Genomic DNA, 24208 nt, shown 5'->3' with positions numbered 1-24208 from the left:
AACCATTTATAGCGCAAAATTTTAATTTTGGTCACCATGGAGGGTGAGCGATTATATTCCATTGGAGTATATGACACCATATTTTGTATAGCCAGTGACAATGGCTGCTGTAACCCATAGCAACCAGTGAATACACCAGCCTTGCTTATATAGCGCTATGAAGCATTGGCTGAGGCCTAATCTCTGCTTACAGATGCCTGGCAGGGTGACGATACAGAGAATCCGGGCGTCTCTGTGTTTCTATACTGATATCTTGAGGCCTAATGCAGCCATCTGTTCCTATGCTAGCTTGTGTTTAGTTACCTAGGCAACCAGCCTCGTTTTCGCGTCGCTCACTGCCGCGAGGGCTGCCGGGAGCTGAAGTCCAATCCAGCGCCTTCTGCTCTTATCGCGCGAATCTATTGAACTACAATTCCCGACGACCTCGGCGGCTGCTGCTCATGACAATCCTCCCTGCAATGGCGGAGGCTGAGAGGGTCCGGGCTGGGAAGGAGGCTGCGGGCAATGAAAGGTGAGAGGGAGGCGGGGAAGAGTTACCATGGAGATAGGTTACTGTGGAGGAGGCGACATTGTGGGAGTCCCTGTCTAACCACAGCTGCTGTGGAACTACAAGTCCCAGCAGGGCCTGCCAGCCACATGGAATGATGAGAGTTGTAGTTCCACAGCAGAGTCATTGATAATATGGCCTCAGGTGATACATGTTTTTTTTTTTTTTTTTTTTTTTTTTTTTACATAAACGTTCCATTACAATCTGCAGGGGGTGATGGTGACAACCACCACCGGGGTTCAGCATATACCGCCTCCTTTTTGGATTGGCACAATGGCGTCGCACCCATTGGCTTCGGTAGACCAAATGTAGTCTACTAGGAACGGGCCCAGTCCATTTCCTGCATGTGTGCAGCACGTGAATGGGGCTTAAAGGGATTGTGATGGGGCCTTAAAGGGATTGCGTTGAGGCCTTAGCAGGATTGTAATGGGACCTTAGAAGGGTTACGTTGGGGCCTTAGCAGGATTGTGTCTGGGTCTTAGAGGGATTGTGTTCGGGATGGGAATGGGGGCACGTGTGGGTCAGTGATGTGGTGCCGCTGCTCTGTATCACATTTTATATTAAGTTTAGTCATTTTAAATTGGAATGTTCTGCAACTTTCTTACAGGCTTTGCTTTAGGGTACGTTCACACTTACCGGATCCGCAGCGTATTTTCTGCAGCAGATTTCATTTAAATAACTGAACACAGGATCAAATCTGCTGCGGATCCTAAAGGTGTGAACGCACCCTAAATCTCTCACCTATCCATGATCTTTGTTGTCGGAGAATATGAACAGAGGCTGAAAACCACCTTGTTCACATCAGCGTCACGGCTGTTTTTTTTTATTTGTTTTTGTTGTTTGTTTTAGTTTGTTATAGTTATCAGGGCCTCTATGGCCTGACAGGTCACAGAAAGTAGTTTTCTAATCTATCCATCAAGTTTTTCCTTCTCATTGTCACTGATTTCTATTTTATTCAGGTTATTCAGGACTATAGAAAATGTGTGCAGTATTACATCTTGGTGCCATTCACATAAATAGCACCAAGCCTTAATACCACACACAACCTGGGGACAAGAGTGGCGCTGTTTCTGAAAGAAAGCAAATGTGTTTTCCCTATCCTAGATGACCCCTTTCATATAATCCCCCACAGAATAGGGGATAACCAGCTAATCGTAGAGAGAACAGGGTCCCCATCTGCCATTAGTAACATAGTAAAAGGGGTTATCCAGCGCTACAAAAACATGGCCACTTTCCCCCTACTGTTGTTTCCAGTTCAGGTGTAGTTTGCAATTTAAGCTCCATTTACTTTAATGGAACTGGGTTTGAAACCCCACCCAATCTGGAGACAAGAGAGGGGGGAAATTCGCCATGTTTTTGTAGCGCTGGATAACCCCTTTAATAAGGTTAAAAGAAGGCAAGAGTCCATCAGGTTCAACCTAGAGAAACCTGACCCATGTTCATGCAGAGGAAGGATAGAATAGAGTGGCGTGTGGCGCTCCATCCATCCACTAGGGGAGCTGTTGGAAAATGCTGAACACTAATCTGCAGCTTCAAAAGGGAATGAATGGGGCGGCATAACTTCTGTAACAGAGCATGATGGGAGTTGTAGCTTTGCAGCAGCTGGAGGGTTGTTGTATAGGGTGTACTTGGGATTGTAGTTTTTTAACAGCTGGAGCACTCTCTGTGTGGGCACAGACATGCTGGGAGTTGTAGTGGTGCTACAGTTGGAGAACGCTGTAATAATGAATATGTTCTGACTATTTTCCACATGTATAACTTTTTTTATCGCCTGTTTTCAATGCTACAAAAACAATATACCTTCTGGAAATAGACCGAACATTGTGACTATGGTTTAAAGGGGCACTCCGGTGAAAATGTTTTTCTTTCAAATCAACTGGTTTTAGAAAGTTATAGATTTGTAATTTATTTAAAAATCTCCAGTACTTATCAGCCGCTGTATGTCCTGCAGGATGGGGTGGATTCTCTCCAGTCTGACACAGTGCTCTCTGCTGCCACCTCTGTTCATGTCAGGAACTGTCCAGAGCAGGAGAGGTTTTCTATGGGGATTTGCTGCTGCTCTGGACAGTTCCTGACATGGACAGAGGTGGCAGCAGAGAGCGCTGTGTCAGACTGGAGAGAATCCACCCCATCCTGCAGGACATACAGCAGCTGATAAGTACTAGACTAGAGATTTTTAAATAGAAGTAAATTACAAATCTATATAACTTCCTGACACCAGTTAATATGAAAGAAAAAGATTTTCGTCGGAGATCCCCTTAAATGTCAATGTGCCCGTCACAATATGTTACCTTTTTGCCGGTATAATTGCGTACCCTGAGAACATCATGAGGTCCAGGGGCTGTTCATGTTACATGTCCGCACACTCGCCATGAGATATTTTTGGAGAGGATGGTGGGGGTCGTACTGCGGTGATGTCACGGCGGCTCAGGTTGCAGCATTCTTCTTCTTGTCCTGCAGCAGATGTCACCGGGTCGCGGCTCTGACAGCTGTTTGACCTAAATTCCCTCTTTCCATCAGGTTGAGTGACAGCCACGTGTGAGATGACCCTGTGTGTGTTGTGGGGACCACATAACATGTCCAGCCATAGGACCTGGTATTAACATGGCTCCAGTCCTTCCCATCAGTCCGGAGGGATCCGCTCCTCACATCTGATCACCATTGTGTGTCACTAGTAATCACTATCACACATACATGTCATACGTGTCCTGTGACCGGTTGGGTTTGTTACTATCGTGTGTTGTGCACAGCCATGTTGCCTTATTTATATCCTCCAGTCTATTAATATCAGCCGGGAACATAATCCCCCCTTGAGAGGGACTTGCAGGGTTTCTCTGGATGAGTCTACCCCTATGTCCTGGTTCGGGGGTGATGGGGTGCTGGGATCTTGGGGCACACAACAGGTGAGTGTTACCTACCTGCTCTGTGTCCTGTCCTATAACACTGAACCTTGATGTCTGCGGTGGCTGTCCTAGTGTAGAGTGGTGCCGGATAGGTACCAGGTAGCTGTGCCGGTCTCCCCTGTGCCATGTCACACACTTTTGCCCTCTGCCCTGCAGCCTTGTTTATGTTGCTGTGTGTCAGGACTGTTATGCTGCTGCTTCATCCTGGGCCGTCACGGACACTGTAGAAGGTTTGCTGTGATGCCTTGAGGATCATGTGACGTCTCCACCTCCTGACACTACTCCGTCACCCCTTCCCTGCACTAAATAAACCCGCTGTCCTGCAATGTACGGACGTGTCGCCCCTGTGATCTCTGTAGAGGAGCATGCGGTAAGGATAGGGTTAAATCCTCATATTCTGTGATGGGGTGAAGTGATAGGATGTCTGGTGGAGTTTGCCACTGCTCAGTACATGTTATATATTATCTGTCTCTCCTGTCCCTCATACTCCATTACTAACCCTGCTCATTCCTTGTGTTGTCCCCAGCAGCACAGAATCAGGACATGGCCTGTTACCCCCAGTCAGCCCTGGACGATCCAGCCGAAGGCGGACCACCAGCCAGTGTAAGTCAGAGCCCCCTCTCCTTCGCACCAGCAAGAGGACCATCTACACCGCAGGGCGACCCCCTTGGTACAATGAGCATGGGACACAGTCCAAGGAGGCGTTTGTGATTGGTAAGAGTTGGGGAAAGCAGAGTATGTGTCATTGTATAACGGTGCAGAATACTAGATGATAACCTGTGTGCGGGCTGCAAATATCAGCCCTGTCTGTTGTCATCCAGGTAGATGAGCGCAAACCCAAGACTGGTGCAGCCTGGATTTCAGCCCTGCTGACAGATGTATGGGGTCCAGGCGCGTAACTAGAAAAGGCTGGGCCCCACAGCAAACTTTTGATTGCCCCCCCCCCCCCTTCCCGAATGACCTCTAAGGCGTTAAGTGTAGTCGCTTATCAGGAGTGCCCGTGCAGTAGATTTTTTTTTTACATGCTTTACAAACTCACTCTAACCAAGAGTCAAAGAGGAGTAGTGGCTTGGATTTTGTGCCGCACCTTGGCATGCCTAACTTCCTCCTCCCCGTTTTCATGCATATTTACCCATTACCCTGCCTCCTGCTCCCCTTTGCATGCATGCGCCATTGCTGGCAAGGGCCACTCTGACTTGCCAGTTCATGCCTGCGCCAATGATTCCCTCGGGGGGCCCGCTCCTGGTAACGCCGTTCGCGCATTCACGCTGAGGGCCAGAAGTCTATGTCCTCGGTTGGAACGTTCAATACACACGTGCCACTCTTCTGCCCTATGGTGCTTGTGCTAAAGGGGTTGTTACCAAGATTGCGCCCCCAGAGGGGCCCTTGCCAGCAACGGCACATGTATGCAACTACAGTACATGCACGAAGCCTTTGTAGACCGGAACCATGAACACAAGGGGACACACACCTATACTACACTATCAGCACCTTTGGTCCAGTCCAGGTGCTGACAGGTTCCCTTAAAAGGGACACGCTCAGCCACCTGGTGCTGCAAATGATGACAGCTCATGGGACCCACTGTATTGCAAGAGCAGGTCCCGGACCGCAATGGCTGCTACAGTGATGGTTACGCCCCTGATGGGATCCCCTATATGAATCATTGCAGATTAATGCTGACAGATGTATGGGATCCTCTATAAGAATGACAGCAGAGAGCTGCTGACAGATGTGTGGGATCCTCTGTATGAATCATAGCGGAGTGCTGCTGACACATGTATGGTATATGTAGCATATATGGAGCGTTGAAGGGCTTCTGTCTGTCTGTCATTAGAGATGACCTCTTGCTCATTTTGAATCTATTCTTGCATTGTTCTTATGCACCAGGTTTGGGCGGTGGCAGCGCCTCGGGTAAAACCACAGTCGCCAGGATGATCATTGAAGCCTTGGATGTCCCTTGGGTGGTCCTCCTATCTATGGATTCCTTTTACAAGGTAAAATCCTTAAAGGGAATCTGTCACTAGGTTAATGCTGGCTTAAATGAGGGCAGCATAAACTAGTGACAGAAATGCTGAACAGCTAAGCGGTTCTTCTAATATGCAGGAGAATAGGATTGTTGCCACTCCTTTACCCTCACCCTCCAGCTGCTGATTGACAGGTGACTGCCTATACACAGGAGCATCCCAAACCCCAGTGAGGAATATTGCATCTAGCTGCTGCAGAACCTCTTTGTGCAGACAAGAGATACCATAATGTCAGCCATTGAAGCATAACTTACCATTTCAGTCAAAAGAAGTTTGGATATAAAATAGTCCTGATTTGGATGTCCAGTACATAAAGCACATGCTGCCTGCAGCTGAAGAGGGCCGGGGTGCAGGAAGTCACCGCAGCTGCTCTGTGTACAGTTTACAGCAGCAGATGATGTGTTCTGGCTCAGGGGAGAGTTTCCCACATCACCATGAGATTGCAACAATAACTTGACTGTCATACACCGCCGCAAGTACCAGGATCAGAGCTAACTTTAATCCCAGCAGTTTTATCCTTCAGATGCAGTGGTCAATAGCAGTCACAGCATCTGAAGTGTTTGACAGCAGGGAGCACTTTCTCTGCCCAGCTATCGGCACCCAGTGAAGTGATCACAGGGTGATGATGGTTGGCCTAACAAAACACCGCCATCAGTGTTCTGCCCATTAAGCTGCTGTCCAGGCGGCCTCATACACCCAGGCTTTAGAATAGCGAAGAATTGCTGCTTCTAGTCCTAGTAGTCCCACACAGGGAAGTAACGTTTCATTAAAACTCCCCCCCAAAAAGGAAAAAATAATTAACTTTCTTTTTTTAACAGGGACCTGTCACTATAGTTTGCTACACTAAATCACCAGTGTGTCTTTATGCAGCAAAGCTATCTATATTAATTCTGACAGCTACTGATTTTTTTACACTTACTTTAGCCGAATGCACATTACACTACTGAAACCCAAGAGCCTACACCGTGCTTTATTGTGTGTGAGTAGGGAGTGAGGTGTAGCCTCCTCTCTCTCATTGTGTGTGAGTAGGGAGTGAGGTGTAGCCTCCTCTGTGTCATTATGTGTGAGTAGGGAGTGAGGTGTAGCCTCCTCTGTGTCATTGTGTGTGCGTAGGGAGTGAGGTGTAGCCTCCTCTGTGTCATTGTGTGTGCGTAGGGAGTGAGGTGTACCATCATTGTGTGTGAGTAGGGAGTGAGGTGTACCATCATTGTGTGTGAGTAGGGAGTGAGGTGTACCATCATTGTGTGTGCGTAGGGAGTGAGGTGTACCATCATTGTGTGTGCGTAGGGAGTGAGGTGTACCATCATTGTGTGTGAGTAGGGAGTGAGGTGTAGCCTCCTCTGTGTCATTGTGTGTGCGTAGGGAGTGAGGTGTACCATCATTGTGTGTGAGTAGGGAGTGAGGTGTACGTCCTCTGCTTTATTGTGTGTGAGTAGGGAGTGAGGTGTAGCCTTCTCTGTGTCATTGTGTGTGAGTAGGGAGTGAGGTGTACGTCCTCTGCTTCATTGTGAGTAGGGAGTGAGGTGTAGCCTCCTCTGTGTCATTATGTGTGAGTAGGGAGTGAGGTGTACCATCATTGTGTGTGAGTAGGGAGTGAGGTGTACGTCCTCTGCTTTATTGTGTGTGAGTAGGGAGTGAGGTGTAGCATCCTCGGTGTCATTGTGTGTGAGTAGGGAGTGAGGTGTAGCCTCCTCTGTGTCATTATGTGTGAGTAGGGAGTGAGGTGTACCATCATTGTGTGTGAGTAGGGAGTGAGGTGTACGTCCTCTGCTTTATTGTGTGTGAGTAGGGAGTGAGGTGTAGCATCCTCGGTGTCATTGTGTGTGAGTAGGGAGTGAGGTGTAGCCTCCTCTGTGTCATTATGTGTGAGTAGGGAGTGAGGTGTAGCCTCCTCTGTGTCATTATGTGTGAGTAGGGAGTGAGGTGTAGCCTCCTCTGTGTCATTATGTGTGAGTAGGGAGTGAGGTGTAGCGTCCTCGGTGTCATTGTGTGTGAGTAGGGAGTGAGGTGTAGCGTCCTCTGCTTTATTGTGTGTGAGTAGGGAGTGAGGTGTACCATCATTGTGTATGAGTAGGGAGTGAGGTGTAGCCTCCTCTGTGTCATTGTGTGTGAGTAGGGAGTGAGGTGTAGCCTCCTCTGCTTTATTGTGTATGAGTAGGGAGTGAGGTGTAGCCTCCTCTGTGTCATTATGTGTGAGTAGGGAGTGAGGTGTAGCCTCCTCTGTGTCATTATGTGTGAGTAGGGAGTGAGGTGTAGCGTCCTCGGTGTCATTGTGTGTGAGTAGGGAGTGAGGTGTAGCGTCCTCTGCTTTATTGTGTATGAGTAGGGAGTGAGGTGTAGCGTCCTCTGCTTTATTGTGTGTGAGTAGGGAGTGAGGTGTACCATCATTGTGTATGAGTAGGGAGTGAGGTGTAGCCTCCTCTGTGTCATTGTGTGTGCGTAGGGAGTGAGGTGTAGCCTCCTCTGTGTCATTGTGTGTGCGTAGGGAGTGAGGTGTACCATCATTGTGTGTGAGTAGGGAGTGAGGTGTACGTCCTCTGCTTTATTGTGTGTGAGTAGGGAGTGAGGTGTAGCCTTCTCTGTGTCATTGTGTGTGAGTAGGGAGTGAGGTGTAGCGTCCTCGGTGTCATTGTGTGTGAGTAGGGAGTGAGTTGTAGCCCTCTCTGTGTCATTATGTGTGAGTAGGGAGTGAGGTGTAGCCTCCTCTGTGTCATTATGTGTGAGTAGGGAGTGAGGTGTAGCGTCCTCTGCTTCATTGACTCAGTGTAATGCACTCTCTCACTATATAGGCGCCTTTGTTTAGTGTCCCAAAATATTGTGACAGGGTTCTATTTATAAAAAAATAAACAAATACGTAAAAATAAATAACTTAATTTATTAAATTAAGATAATTTAAAATATACTTTACTGAATACATAAATTTACATAAACAAATGGCATACATACATAAGTGTGTGTGTCTATGTATGTGTGTATATAATATATATATTTACACACACAAACACATATACAGTGGTGCCTTGGATTTCAAGCATAATTCGTTCCGGGCCGTGCTTGTAATCCGAATCCACTCTTAAACCAAAGCAAATTTACCCATAAGAAATTGATATAGCGACAATTGGTTCCACACTCCAAAAATAATGATTTTATATTCTGAATAACATGTAAAACAAATGAAACAAACATTCAGAAACAGCAGAATCTGTGATATTATAAGTTACTGTACAGTATAGCAGCATGTGGTGTATAATGTATAGTAACTGTATAACCCTGATAACACAGCAGCTGGATATGTGATATATAAGTTACTGTACAGTATAGCAGCATGTGGTATATAATGTATAGTAACTGTATAACCCTGATAACACAGCAGCTGGATATGTGATATGTAAGTTACTGTACAGTATAGCAGCATGTGGTGTATAATGTATAGTAACTGTATAACCCTGATAACACAGCAGCTGGATATGTGATATATAAGTTACTGTACAGTATAGCAGCATGTGATGTATAATGTATAGTAACTGCATAACCCTGATAACACAGCAGCTGGATATGTGATATATAAGTTACTGTACAGTATAGCAATCAGCATGTGGTATATAAAGTATAGTTACTGTATAACCCTGATAACACAGCAGCAGCTAAATATGTGATAAATAAGTTACTGTACAGTATAGCAGCATGTGGTGTATAATGTATAGTAACTGTATAACCCTGATAACACAGCAGCTGGATATGTGATATATAAGTTACTGTACAGTATAGCAGCATGTGATGTATAATGTATAGTAACTGTATAACCCTGATAACACAGCAGCAGCTGGATATGTGATATATAAGTTACTGTACAGTATAGCAGCATGTGGTGTATAATGTATAGTAACTGTATAACCCTGATAACACAGCAGCAGCTGGATATGTGATATATAAGTTACTGTACAGTATAGCAGCATGTGGTGTATAATGTATAGTAACTGTATAACCCTGATAACACAGCAGCTGGATATGTGATATATAAGTTACTGTACAGTATAGCAATCAGCATGTGGTATATAATGTATAGTAACTGTATAACCCTGATAACACTGCAGCTGGATATGTGATATATAAGTTACTGTACAGTATAGCAATCAGCATGTGGTATATAATGTATAGTAACTGTGTAACCCTGATAACACAGCAGCTGCTGGATATGTGATATATAAGTTACTGTACAGTATAGCAATCAGCATGTGGTATATAAAGTATAGTTACTGTATAACCCTGATAACACAGCAGCAGCTAAATATGTGATAAATAAGTTACTGTACAGTATAGCAGCATGTGGTGTATAATGTATAGTAACTGTATAACCCTGATAACACAGCAGCTGGATATGTGATATATAAGTTACTGTACAGTATAGCAATCAGCATGTGGTATATAATGTATAGTAACTGTATAACCCTGATAACACAGCAGCTGGATATGTGATATATAAGTTACTGTACAGTATAGCAGAATGTGGAGTATAATGTATAGTAACTGTATAACCCTGATAACACAGCTGCTGGATATGTGATATATAAGTTACTGTAAAGTATAGCAGCATGTGGTATATAATGTATAGTAACTGTATAACCCTGATAACACAGCAGCTGGATATGTGATATATAAGTTACTGTACAGTATAGCAGCATGTGGTATATAATGTATAGTGACTGTATAACCCTGATAACACAGCAGCTGGATATGTGATATATAAGTTACTGTACAGTATAGCAGCATGTGGTGTATAATGTATAGTAAGGGACATAAACAGCATATTATTTAAATATAACTTATATTCAGTTGTATGACGACCTTCTCCTCTTTGCGTCTCTCAGGTGCTGACAGAAGAGCAGCAGGTCCAGGCCGCTTGTAATGAATACAACTTTGACCACCCGGACTCCTTTGACTTTGAGCTCATAATCAGTACATTAAAGAAGCTGAAGCAGGGAAAGAGCGTGAAAATCCCCACATACGACTTCACTACTCACAGCCGAACCAAAGACTGGGTGAGGAGGTGGATGGGAGGTGGACTGTATTACAGGGGTCTGGGAGAGGCGAGATGGTGGTGCTCACAACAGGCATTAAAGGGGTACTCCAGTACAAAAAAAAAAAATTCAAATCAACAATTAGCCAATTACTTTTATTTTTAAATCCCCAGTCTTCCAGTACTTATCAGCTGCTGCATGTCTTGCAGGAATTGGTATATTCTCTTCAGTCTGACACAGGGCTCTCTGCTGCCCTCTCTGTCCATGTCAGGAACTGCCCAGATCAGGAGAGTTCTCCTATAGGGATTTGCTGCTGCTCTGGACAGTTCCTGACATGGACAGAGAGGGCAGCAGAGAGCGCTGTTTTTCTATGGGGATTTGCTCCTGCTCTTACACCCGAGTACCCCTTGTGTATTGGATAGGTAATAAATGTTATATCAGAGTCTGTGAAACAATTATGGTATTTTTTTTAAATCAGAAAACCCTTTATGGAGCCAATGTGATCATATTTGAAGGAATCATGGCGTTCGCACATGCAGACCTTCTGAAGGTAAGTACTAGTGACTGCTGGAGTTCACAATCACCGTCGTCTTCCTGTATGTCACAATGGCAGAAGTGCGCCATGACAGTCGCCGTATCTGTTTTCATTGCAGCTTTTAGACATGAAGATTTTTGTAGACACAGATTCTGACATCCGCCTGGTACGGAGGCTACGGAGGGACATCTCAGAACGGGGCCGAGACATCGAGGGAGTACTCAAGCAGTACCATGCCTTTGTGAAGCCTGCGTTTGACCAGTACATCCAGCCCACCATGCGCCTAGCAGATATTGTGGTGCCGAGAGGTGAGGATGAGACTGAGCCTTGGATGTTTGCTGTAGAACCGCAGCAGATATGTACGGGGATTATCTCTTATCTGGTCCAATTCTTAGCATCCACATCAGAAATAAGGGATGTACCATATTTAAAGGGGTAGTTCACCAACAAAATTTTTCTTTAAAATCATCTGGTGCAAGAAAGTGCCAGAGATTTGTAATTTACTTCTATTGAAAAATCTCCAGTCTTTCAGTACTTATCAGCTGCTGTATGTCCTGCAGGAAGTGGTTTATTCTCTCCAGTCTGACACAGTGCTCTCTGCTGCCACCTCTGTCCATGTCAGGAACTGTCCAGAGCAGGAGAGGTTTTCTATGGGGATTTGCTACTGCTCTGGACAGTTCCTGACATGGACAAAGGTGGCAGCAGAGAGCACTGTGTCAGACTGGAAAGAATACACCACTTGCTGTAGGACATCCAGCTGCTGATAAGTACTGGAAGACTGGAGTTTTTTTTTTAATAAAAATAAATTACTAATCTCTGGCACTTTCTGGCACCAGTTTATTTGAAAGAAAAAAAGAATATTGGTGAACTACCCCTTTAAGTTTGGATGAAATTTTTCATTGCATGTGAACAGAGTTTTAGAGAATCCAGTCAGATGCTTGGGCCACATATTGTCTTTGATGAAGTGCAGAAAAGGTGTTAAGTCTGACGTGTGTGAACATGACTAAAATGGGGTAACCATGAGCTTTTCCCATATCTTTCAGGTAGCGGTAATACAGTGGCCATCGATTTGATTGTACAGCATGTCCATAGCCAGCTGGAGGAGGTGAGTGAAAGTCGAGACACAATGTCGGTGTCAGAGCAGAACAGTGTCCTCACAGGTCAAGGCCAGGGCAATCATGGCACTTAAAGGGGTGTTCTCACCATAGATCACAGACATATCTCCTGTTCTAAGGTGGGAATACCCACTCAAAGTGACAATATGGGATGTACATTTCTGTTATAGGATTAGTGTGTCTGGGGTGGGAGAATAACAGAGTATAGTGTCTGGGTGGTGGAAACCTGGCATAGGACTAGTACATCCCCTCCGTTCTTGCATTACATGGCTGCTAACCTGTAAGAGAGGCATAGTCACTGAAAGCAGGCAGCATTACATAGATGCGTGTGGGGGAGTTTAGTCCTTGTAGTTAACAAGGGGTATATGGGGGATGTACCAAGCCCCCCAGGAATCCCTGTCTGCTGTCAGTATATGAGGGGGTGCCCTGCGGAGGGTCATCGGTGCTCCCACTAGCCGCTCTTTGTGTCTGTCTATCTGTGTCCTCTTCATCACCCTGTCTGTATGTCTGTCCCATTGCTGCAGAGGGAGATCAGTGTCAGGTAAGAGACCCACAGACGTTTGCTGGTTGCTGCTCTGTCAGTGTCGGTCAGCTCTTCCTGTGGAAATATATCTAATTCTGAGAATCTCGCCATCCGTATACTGAATGGTACATGTCACAGGTTCCATAATGACAGGGTTAGGTTATATAGAGAGATAGAGATAGATAGATAGATAGATAGATAGATAGATAGATAGATAGATAGATAGATAGATAGATAGATAGGAGATAGATAGGAGATAGGAGGAGGATAGATAGATAGATAGATAGATAGATAGATAGATAGATAGATAGATATTCTGTTGTTTTTAATGCCTTCATATTGTTTCTGCATCAAATTTTTTTTTTTACACTAGCCTTGGCCTCATATATAGAAGATGCAGAAACAATATGAAGGCATTAAAAAAATTACTTTATACTAAATATAGCGATGAGTATTCCTTTGAGTGCTAGTTTATAATGTAATCGACAGCACATTGCCAATCCCTTCCAGTCATATCTGTCAGTGATGTTCTTATGGAAACACCCCATAACAACCATTGTAGGTATACGGATTCTTCCCTAGCAACCAGTCTGTCTTTGATTCCGCAGGTCTTTGCCAATAGCCACAGTACTGAGGTTACCTGCAATAACATCGATTGAAGGAGATGGTTACCGGACGGCATTATCCAGCGTTAGAAGAACATGGCTACTTTCTTCCAGAAGCAGCACCGCTCCAGGTCAGGTGTGGTTTGCAGTTAAGCTCCATTCACTTCTATGGAACTGAGTTACAAAACCTGCACAAAAACTAGAGACAAAAGTTGTGCTGTCTCTGGAAGAAAGTGGCCTTGTTATTCCAACGCTGGATAGCCCCTTTACGTTTTGAGTAGAAATAGGGCCGTGGCACTAAGAGGAAAGGTGCGAGCGAGCACTACCCTAGCTCATGAACCAAAAGAAAGGTGGTGCTGTGTATGACGAGTGTGCAGCCATGTCACACTCCCTGAAGAGTGCTATATCACAGCTTCTGCTAGAGGATAGGGTTGTGTTGTTCTAATCCATGGATGGGGAACCTTTGGCCCTCCAGCTGTTGCAAAACTACAACTCCCATCATGCCTGGACAGCAAGAAGCGGTGGGAGTTGTAGTTTTGCAGCAGCTGGAGGCCCAAAGTTTCCCCCCACGTCCCGGACTAGTTGATAGGGATGTGCTGTCTGACACCCACTCTGCCTTCAGTAACTTAGGTGTTGAGCCCCGTGCTACAGCTCTGTTCACACTTCATTTTGGGAACATGTTCAGCATAGGCATCAGGAACGCTCTGGGCACATACGCTCCATGTATCCATGTGGATGCAGCCAGTGTCTGCTATAGGTGTGTCCTACCCAGGGCCGGCCTTAGGGTAGATGGCGCCCAGTGCAAAACTTTCTTTTGGCGCCCCCCCCCCTGTTGATATCCCCAATAGTAACATAGACTATCTATCTCTCTTTGTATCTCTATATCTATCTATCTAGGTATCTACCTATCAATCTACAGTATCTATCTAGCTGGGTGACCTCTATCATACTGAGTACTATACAAGATGTTGGGAAAGCTGGGTGACCTCCATTATACTGCCTACTATACAAGATGCTAGGAAAGCTGTTTTGACCTCTCTCATACTGACTACAAGATGCTGGAAAGCTGGGTGACCTCCATCATACTCAGTGTAAGATACTAGGAAAGCTGGGTGACCTCCATCATACGGAGTATAAGATACAAGAAAAGCTGGTGACCTCCATCATACTTACTACAAGATGCTAGGAAAGCTGGGTGACCATCATACTGACTATAGGATGCTGGAAAAGCTGGGTGACCTCCATCATACTGACTACAAGATGCTGGAAAGCTGTGTGACCTCTATCATACTGACTACAAGATGCTGGAAAGCTGTGTGACCTCTATCATACTGACTACAAGATGCTGGAAAGCTGGGTGACCTCCATCATACTGAGTATAAGATACTAGGAAAGCTGGGTGACCTCCATCATACTTACGACAAGATGCTAGGAAAGCTGGGTGACCTCTATCATACTGACGAAAAGATACTGGAAACCTGGTGACCTCCATCATACTGAGTATAAGATACTAGGAAAGCTGGGTGACCTCCATCATACTTACTACAAGATACTGGGAAAGCTAGGTGACTTCCATCATACTTAGTATAAGATGGTGGGAAAGCTGGGTGACCTCTATTATACTGACTACAAGATACTGGGAAAGCTGGGTGACCTCTATTATACTGACTACAAGATACTGGGAAAGCTGGGTGACCTCCATCATACTTACGACAAGATGCTAGGAAAGCTGGGTGACCTTCATCATACTGACTAGGATGCTGGAAAAGCTGGGTGACCTCCATCATACTTACTACAAGATGCTAGGAAAGCTGGGTGACCTCCATCATACTTACTACAAGATGCTAGGAAAGCTGGGTGACCTCTATCATACTGACAAAAAGATACTGGAAACCTGGTGACCTCCATGATACTTACTACAAGATACTGGGAAAGCTGGGTGACCACATCATACTGAGTATAAGATACTGGGAAAGCTGGGTAACCACATCATACTGAGTATAAGATGCTGGGAAAGCTGGGTGACCTCCATCATACTGAGTATAAGATACTGTATCCGCACCACAGCAGACAAGTTGCGGCTTCAGCACATACAGGATAACATGGCGCACAGACTCCCGCCATAACACAGAGAGCCCGTAACCTAGCAACAGCACTGTGTGACCTCCATGTCTATCATCAGGCCTTGGAGATTGCCGCTCCTGGTGACCAATCAGTGAGCTCTCAGTATCGCCCCCTCCTGGCTCCTCGGGAAAACGTCCTAGCTACTCGGTACCTCAGCTCCTGGGAGCCGCCACCGCCGTACAGGAAGATGACTCCACACTGACAGAGATTAACGTTAAATTTTTAATTTAAATGGAGAGTCACCGAGAGGTCACGAGTGACTGCGGCAGAGACTCCCGAGGTCAGAGGGGAATTAAAGGGATTATTGTATGAAAAGTTCTGGAATCTCTAATAGTTGCAGTTCTTTCCAGTATCTCTGCTGTCTGTCAGGGAATAGAGTACACGTACTCGTAGAAAACCCTCAGCTGTGAGAAACATCACAGGATTTCATTTAATTTGCTTAAAAATAAAACAGCACCGCTCCATGTTGTTTGTGGTATTGCAGCTCAGCCCCAGAGAAGAGACTGGAGAGAGCTGCAATATCGGGTGTCACCTATGCACAGGGGTGGCGCTGTGTGCTGGAGGAAAGCAGCCATGTTTCTCTAATGCTGTACAATCCTCCTAATGTCTGAGATCCCCAACCACATCAGTGTCCACATAACACTATGGAGGTCGGTAAGGTGGAGATACTGATGGGGGGCTGGAAGGAGACAGGAGGAGGCACAGAGGATGACATGGTGAGGGGGACCCAGATAATGTCATGGCCACACTGCAAGGAGAGTGCACTCTGCAAGGAGAGAGTCCGTATTCGCGGTACACGCCGGGGGCGGGGCTTATCGACGGGAGGCGGGGCTTTAGGAGCGCCCCAAAACAACCACTGTGCTCTGAGGATGAGCGGACAGCTAGGGGGGCGCTCTGGCAGACAGATAGAACGTCTGTCTGCCAGACCAGTTGTGTGTGCAGCTGTCTGCCAGAGCGCCCCCCCAGCTGGCCAGGAGTGATGCGCCCTGTGCAACCGCACAGGTCGCACACCCCAAAGGCCGGCCCTGGTCCTACCATACTTATATTACAGTGTAGTCATGCAGATGCATACAGTACTATGTATCTGGCGTATACCTTCTCACATGTATTGTGGTGTAGACAGAGGGCTGACGCTGTGCTGCCAGCAGAGACGTGACGCCTCCCGCCATCTGAGCCTGTGTTATAGACGGCCGGAGGACGCCATACATAGTGGTTTACACATGGTCTAACCAACCACCTGCCTAGTAAAAGTCAGTGACATTGTGGCGTCTTTCACGTGCGTCCGTCCCTCCCTGACACAATGAATGTCTCGTCTACCCCTCCCATATCTCGGTGGTCTCAGGAGGGGGTGGAGGGGTATTTTTCCACTGTTGGTCAGGCCGGGCGGTGAGAGCAGGAAGCTGCCCACACTTCTTCCTCTCATCGTTTCTCTCTCCCCCGCAAACAACACCGGAAGCTTCCTGTCACCCCTGTGAGCGAGGCCCCGCGGCCTGGACACTGCACTACCACCCCACCCCCACGCCGCTATATACAGACATCACTTCTATCTGGTATCCGGATAGCTATCTCTCCAAACCCCACAGAGGAACAGAACAACCGTATACTGTCAGGGTGTGTATATATATATATATATATATATATATATATATATATATATATAATTTATTATGAGTCTGAGTACAACAACTGTATACTGTATGAGCACAGGGCATATATATCTATGGTCACTGATGGTACACCGGCCTAGCACAGTACAACTTATCAGAAGCTTAGGTACAAGGGCTCAGTAGATAGTGTCACATAATAGGCTTAGATACACCGGCCCAGCACAGTACAACATATCGGAGGCCAAGGCTTAGATACAAGGGCTCAATAGATAGTGTCACATAATAGTCTTAGATACATCGGCTTTACACAGTACAACTTATCAGAGGCTTAGATACAAGGACTTTGTAAACAGTCTGTCTACACAGGCAGTAACATGCATAACAAGCTTAGATACACTAACTGAGAAGACATCATCGGGCACAATGCTCGCATATGCAGCTCATCAGTATCACACATGATGGGATTAGATACAGCAGCTCTGCAGGCGTTATCACATGATATCACAATACAGTGGCTCAACAACACAGTATTGTACATGATGGGGGTTTACATTTAATGACCATGAGGCTTAGATACACTAACTCAGGAGACAGCATCAGACGTAATAGACTACAGATCAGTAGACAGGATTGGATCGGATAAATGACTTAGCAGACCACATCAGTCACGATAGGCTTAGATACACAGGTATCTGTCCCTGTAGATTATTGTATAGTATAATTCAGTTACCTTACATGATGGAGATGTTAGGAGACTGTATAATACACTGTGGCTTAGATACACAGGTATCACACATAGAATCACATACATCAGCTCAGCAGCACACCATCCCTGTAGATTATTATATAATATAATTCAGTTACCTCACATGGTGGGGATGTTAGGAGGCTCTATAGTACATGGTGGCTTAGATACACAGGTATCACACATAGGGTTACATACTTCAGCTCAGCAGCACACCGTCCCTGTAGATTATTATATAATATAATTCAGTTACCTCATATGGTGGGGATGTTAGGAGGCTCTATAGTACATGGTGGCTTAGATACACAGGTATCACACATAGGCTTACATCAGCTCAGCAGCACACCGTCCCTGTAGATTATTATGTGATATAATTCAGTTACCTCACATGGTGGGGATGTTAGGAGGCTCTATAGTACATGGTGGCTTAGATACACTGGTATCACACACAGGATTACATACTTCAGCTCAGCAGCACACCGTCCCTGTAGATTATTATATAATATAATTCAGTTACCTCATATGGTGGGGATGTTAGGAGGCTCTATAGTACATGGTGGCTTAGATACACAGGTATCACACACAGGAATACATACTTTAGCTTAGCAGCACACCGTCCCTGTAGAATATTATATAATATAATTCAGTTAACTCCTATGGTGGGGATGTTAGGAGGCTTTATAATACATGGTGGCTTAGATACACAGGTATCACACATAGGGTTACATACTTCAGCTCAGCAGCACACCGTCCCTGTAGAATATTATATAATAGAATTTAATTGCTTCACATGGGGGAGGATGTTAGGAGGCTGTATAGTACCTGGTGGCTTAGATACACGGGCCACCATTCGGACCATTTCCTGTAAGTCAGACGTCTTCAGGCCTAGTGGCGGCCATGCTGAGGGTCCCCCAGCCACCTCCGTAAGCCTTCATACACACAATGTGGTGAGCTGCTATGTATGGAATCATCCAGAACATCATTCCTTATGGCCGGTTGCTTTCCTTTTTCCCTTCCATGTGTGACTCCCTTCTCTGCTCATCCTCTCCCTCATCCCTGTGTGTATTCTGGGCAGAGGAAGCTCCGCTGGGACATGTGAGATCCGTCTTCAAGCTGCGTGTGCCTTCACCTCCATTAACCCGCCTTGTTCTGTGTGTGTGTGCAGGCCGGAGATGTGACCCCTGCTGTAACCCACTAGCATGTCTGCCTCTTGTGATTTTTATTTCCAGTGTCTGTGACGTGTAGGATCACCTTTACATCCACATCCACTCACTGGGTCCAGGGAGTTCGCCTTGGGTGTCTTGTACCGGTCTAGAGCTGGAACAGATCCAGAACCTTCATCCAGACATGCTGAGCTCCTATAACACATCTCCCCTGCTGGTTCAGTGTCTGTATCCAAACCTGTGCAGAACCCCACACCAGTATATAGTGATGGCATGTCCTAGCAGTATATAGTGATGGCATGTCCTAGCAGTATATAGTGATGGCATGTCCTACCAGTATATAGTGATGGCATGTCCTAGCAGTATATAGTGATGGCATGTCCTAGCAGTATATAGTGATGGCATGTCCTAGCAGTATATAGTGATGGCATGTCCTAGCAGTATATAGTGATGGCATGTCCTGGCAGTATACCTTCACTTTGTTAGATGGGAATACCCCCTTAAATATAGACTGTATATACATGCAATATGCATCCCTGTGGAAGGAGATGGCTCATGTTAGGTGTCAGCATGTGCATTCCGTCTGTTCTCAGGAATATAAGCCGCCAAAGAAGACGTCTGCCAGCAGCTTTCACCCTTCTATCTAGGCAGAGTGCACGCATACATAACCAAGCTGAGAGTGTTAAAGGGGTACTCCGGTGAAAAACGTTTTCTTTCAAATCAACTGGTGTCAGAAAGTTATACAGAATTTTTAATTACTTGTCTTCCAGTACTTATCAACTGCTGCATGTTTTGCAGGAAGTGGTGTATTCTCTCCAGTCTGACACAGTGATCTCTGCTGCCTCCTCTGTCCATGTCCGGAACTGTCCAGAGCAGGAGAGGTTTTCTATGGGGATTTGCTGCTGCTCTGGACAGTTCCTGACATGGAGAGAGGAGGCCGCATAGAGCCCTGTGTCAGACTGGAGAGAATACACCACTTCCTGCAGGACATACAGCAGCTGATAAGTACTGGAAGACTGGAGATTTTTAAATAGAAGTTATCTACAAATCTATATAACTTTCTGATATCGGTTGATTTGGATGTGTCGGCTTCTTCCCGCTTGCGTCCAGGTTAGATGCAGAATCGTAACACAATGTCCAAAGGTGACCCTACACTTTATGTATGTGTTATATGTTATGTGGAACATTAACTCCGTAGTTGCCATTAGATAAGACCTGTCTTCCGCATTGCTTGGTAGAGTAGTGTTCCCCAGCATCAGTCTCACCAACTGTTGCAGAACTACAACAACCAGCATGCTTCAGGGCATGCTGGTAGTTGTAGTTATGCAGCAAGTTTATATTATGGATGTAATCCGTACACTTAGTGTCAGTCGTTATCCATAGTAGGCAGAAATCCTTTCACAGTAGCTGCTATATTGCCTCTGTATAAATACAGGGGAAATACCTGGTAGGCTCATTCGGAGGGAACTGCAACTTTAATACAATCCGTGTCACCTGTGTAGCTGCCATGTTAGGTGGGAAGAGGAACGAAACGCTGCAAAAAAATGATCCTTGAGCTGAATTAAAAGGGTACTCCAGCTAAAATCTTTTTCTTTCAAATCAACTGGTTTCATTAAGTTATATAGATTTGTAATTTACTTCTATTTAAAAATCTCAAGTCTTTCAGTACTTATCAGCTGCTGTATGTCCTGCAGGAAGTGTTGTATTCTCTCCAGTCTGACACAGTGCTCTCTGCTGCCACCTCTGTCCATGTCAGGAACTGTCCAGAGCAGCAACAAATCCCCATAGAAAACCGCTCCTGCTCTGGACAGTACCTGACATGGACAGAGGTGGCAGCGGAGAGCACTGTGTCAGACTGGAAAGAATCACCACTTCCTGCAGGACCTACAGCAGCTGATAAGTATGGAAAGACTGGAGATTTTTAATTAGAAGTAAATTATAAATCTATATAACTTTCTGAAACCAGTTGATTTGAAAGAAACGTGCCTCTTTAATCCTTAATAGACGCCCAGTTCCCAGACTATCTGTAGGACCATATTGTTGGCTGTAGACAGTTAATTGGTCATGTAAGCGATAGGGCCTTGCTTGTATTCTGGAGTGTGTTGCCTACTAGGGGGTGGCTTGCTTGGCACTGGGGGATGGTAGGCTTGGCACTAATACACACAGCATGGGCAGGTAGAATGCCAGGTGTCCCCCATCTCATTGTATCTCCTCTTCTGACACTAGGGCCGCCCTGGCCTCTGCCCATCAGTCACAGCCGCTGCCCAGGACACTGTGCGTCTTGAAGGAGACTCCTCAAGTAAGCGTCATGCACACAATTATAAGGTGGGTGACACGTATGCGTCTGCTGCCCAGTATCCCGGATTACCTTCTCTTCTCAGGACGCCCATCAAGGCCATACCAGGCGTAGATTGGAAAAGGCGTATCTCACCAGTGCTTTCTATCTTTTTTAGAAACAAGGAAACGAGCCGGGATGAGTTCATCTTCTATTCTCGCCGGCTGATGAGACTCCTGATAGAACATGCGCTTTCCTTTCTGCCATTCAGGGTAAGTAAACGGTGGAGAATGTACAGAATACAATTACATAGGGATCATGCCTCCCCCTTCACCTTGTGTCCTTCTGCAGTGGTGAGCCAAGCAGCTGCTAAGGGAATGCAACAAAATGACTTAAAGGGGTACCATCAACTGGGATCAGAAAATTATACAGATTTGTAATATATTTCTATTTAAAAATCTCCAGTCTTCCACTACTTATCAGCCGCTGTATGTCCTGCAGGACGTGGTGTATTCTTTCCAGCCTGACACAGTGCTCTCTGCTGCCACCTCTGTCCATGTCAGGAACTGTCCAGAGCAGCAGCAAATCCTCATAGAAAACCTCTCCTGCTCTGGACAGTCCAGCAGAGAGCTCTGTGTCAGACTGGAGAGAATACACCACTTCCTGCAGGACATACAGCAGCTGATAAGTACTGGAAGACTTGACATTTTTTAATAGAAGTAAGTTACAAATCTCTGGCATCAGTTGATTTGAAAGATTTTTTTTTTTTCGCCATGATGCCTCTATGTCTATGTATTTTATTATTGCAGTAAATCTGAAATTAAGACCTTAATGTTCACACTGCGTTACTATACATAGGAGATATACATTGTAAGTGTCCCCACATGTATACCTGACCTATTTCTCTCACATATACCATAGCCATTCACAGCGGCATATGTCGGCCATATAACATACATCGCTTTTGCAGTGGTCTGCTGTATACGAGAGCATCTTCTGTGCCATCCTATATGGCAAATACAAAAATATCGATCACCGCCCGGCCAACGGGTCAATATTTCAGCCCTAGTCAGGTCATTGGGGGTCAGTGGCTATGCTTAGCATCTATGGACAGAGCTGTAATGGAGTATATGCTGAACATGGTCACTAGGACGCTGGGTGAACGTAGCCTGTTTTCTTTTTTCCATAGAGCTGCACTGTGCAGACCCCACAAGGTCATGACTACCATGGACGGACATACGACGGCAAGCGGGTGAGTACTGAGGACAATGGTTACTGGGGGGATGAGCCTGATTCTTATATCATGTGGCGGCACCAGTGATGCTGAACCATTGCAGTAGCAGAATTACAGCCTAATATGACGACATTCGCCTGTTGACTTGGAGCATAAGCAGCCGTCATTGACCCTTTAGGTGCCCTCATACCTCCATCTTATATTTAGCGGGTAGTTCCAGCTCGTGCACATTATCTGTACCTGTGTTATCCCATTTTGGTGCAGATAACCGGAGTTTCTATACTGAGAGCTGGAGAGACCATGGAACCTGCCCTGAGAGCCGTATGTAAGGATGTGAGGATTGGGACCATTCTCATCCAGACCAACCCCAGCACCGGGGAACCAGAGGTGAGAGGTCAAGGGACTGCTCTGTCCTGTGGGGTTGATCTGTCATGGTAAGGATAGAATTGAGTCATTGAGTTGTTTCTTCTCCCTCAGCTCCATTATCTGCGACTCCCGAAGGATATCAGCGAGGACCATGTTATCCTGATGGACTGCACAGTGTCCACTGGAGCGGCAGCCATGATGGCGGTCCGTGTGCTGCTGGTCAGTGACAGGTGATGTAACATAATACTGTCATACAGTCTTTCCCTCCTATCTCAGTCTTTCCATCCTTTTTCATCCCTGACAGGATCATGAGGTTCCAGAGGACAAGATCTTCCTGCTGTCCCTGCTCATGGCGGAGCTGGGGGTGCACTCCGTGGCCTATGCCTTCCCCCGTGTACGGATCCTCACCACAGCAGTGGACAAGAAGGTCAATGACATGTTCCGGATCATCCCTGGGATTGGTACGTCCTGTAAAATCATTGTGTGATAAGACCCTCTGGTCCGTCTAGTCTGTCCTTATATTATTATTTTAGGATAGAGCTTGGGTAAAGAACCTTCGGCCTTCCAGCTGCAAAACTACAACTCCTATCATGCCTGGACAGACAAAGCTTTAGCTTTGGCTGTCCAGGCATGATGGGAGTCGTAGTTTTGCAACAGCTATAGAGACAAGGGTCCCCACCCCTGAGATAGATATATGTATATACCAGGCAGGTTTACATTCACTTACTGTAGATTTACCTACCGCATCTGCTGGAAGTTTCCTCCAAGCATCTACTACTCTTTCAGCATGCCACAGACATGGCCTCTTCTCTGTCACCCCCATTCTTGGTATAGTGGGGTCCCTAGAAAATAGCAGTTGACATATTTATGTAAGATCCCACCGTCCTGGGACCCAAATAACGCTCCTTCTTTCTGTGCAGGGAATTTTGGGGATCGGTATTTTGGGACAGACGCCCCGGCAGATTGGAGCGATGAGGACGATCCCGTCTGATAGGTCTTCTCTACTACTTCTCGTCATTGTTACTTACTGTGGACTAAATCCTATTTTTTAAGTAATAAAAAAAAAATGAACCGACAAACCTGTGTGATGTGTGTGATGATTGTGAGAGATGTCAGTATGTGGCCAGTGCAGTGATGGTGAAGCTGTCAGTATGCAGGAAGTGTGTGGGTGGTAGCAGAGCTCGCAGCATCAGGACTGTGCAGTGTGGAGGGCAGTGATGGGTTTATGCACTGTGGGTCACAATGGACCTGGCAGTGTGGGTGGCAGTAGAGCTGCAGTTTTGGGGGTCTGTGCAGGGTGGGGGATGGTAGAGCTGCAGTGTTGGGGGTCTGTGAGTGTGGGTGGCAGTAGAGCTGCAGTGCTGGGGGTCTGTGCAGTGTTGTTGATGGTAGAGCTGCAGTGTGGGTGGCGTTAGAGCTGCAGT

The 24208-nt window shown here is 45.9% G+C and overlaps 1 protein-coding gene across 5 annotated transcripts; it reads left to right on the top strand.

The window, feature by feature from the left end:
* Positions 1-356: 356 nt before the first annotated feature.
* UCKL1 (uridine-cytidine kinase 1 like 1) lies at positions 357-23854 on the top strand. Of its 5 annotated transcripts, none has more exons than XM_069952262.1 (15): positions 357-511; positions 3977-4164; positions 5338-5444; positions 10343-10513; positions 10971-11042; positions 11146-11335; positions 12071-12132; positions 18822-18841; positions 21136-21234; positions 21363-21456; positions 22374-22436; positions 22683-22805; positions 22896-23003; positions 23089-23245; positions 23705-23854. In XM_069952262.1, the coding sequence occupies exons 1-15, from the start codon at positions 441-443 to the stop codon at positions 23773-23775; spliced, it is 1596 nt and encodes a 531-aa protein (XP_069808363.1). In that variant the 5' UTR covers positions 357-440; the 3' UTR covers positions 23776-23854. The 5 variants fall into 5 exon arrangements, with proteins under 5 accessions (XP_069808363.1, XP_069808364.1, XP_069808365.1 ...); XM_069952263.1 differs by having other exon boundaries at positions 358-511; positions 3980-4164; XM_069952264.1 differs by lacking the exon at positions 357-511 and adding an exon at positions 3371-3450 and having other exon boundaries at positions 3980-4164.
* The last annotated feature ends 354 nt before the right edge of the window (positions 23855-24208 follow it).

The sequence above is a fragment of the Dendropsophus ebraccatus genome, chromosome 14 (genome assembly GCF_027789765.1).
Source record: "Dendropsophus ebraccatus isolate aDenEbr1 chromosome 14, aDenEbr1.pat, whole genome shotgun sequence".
Lineage (NCBI taxonomy): Eukaryota > Metazoa > Chordata > Amphibia > Anura > Hylidae > Dendropsophus > Dendropsophus ebraccatus.
This window is presented reverse-complemented; position numbering and strand designations above follow the sequence as displayed.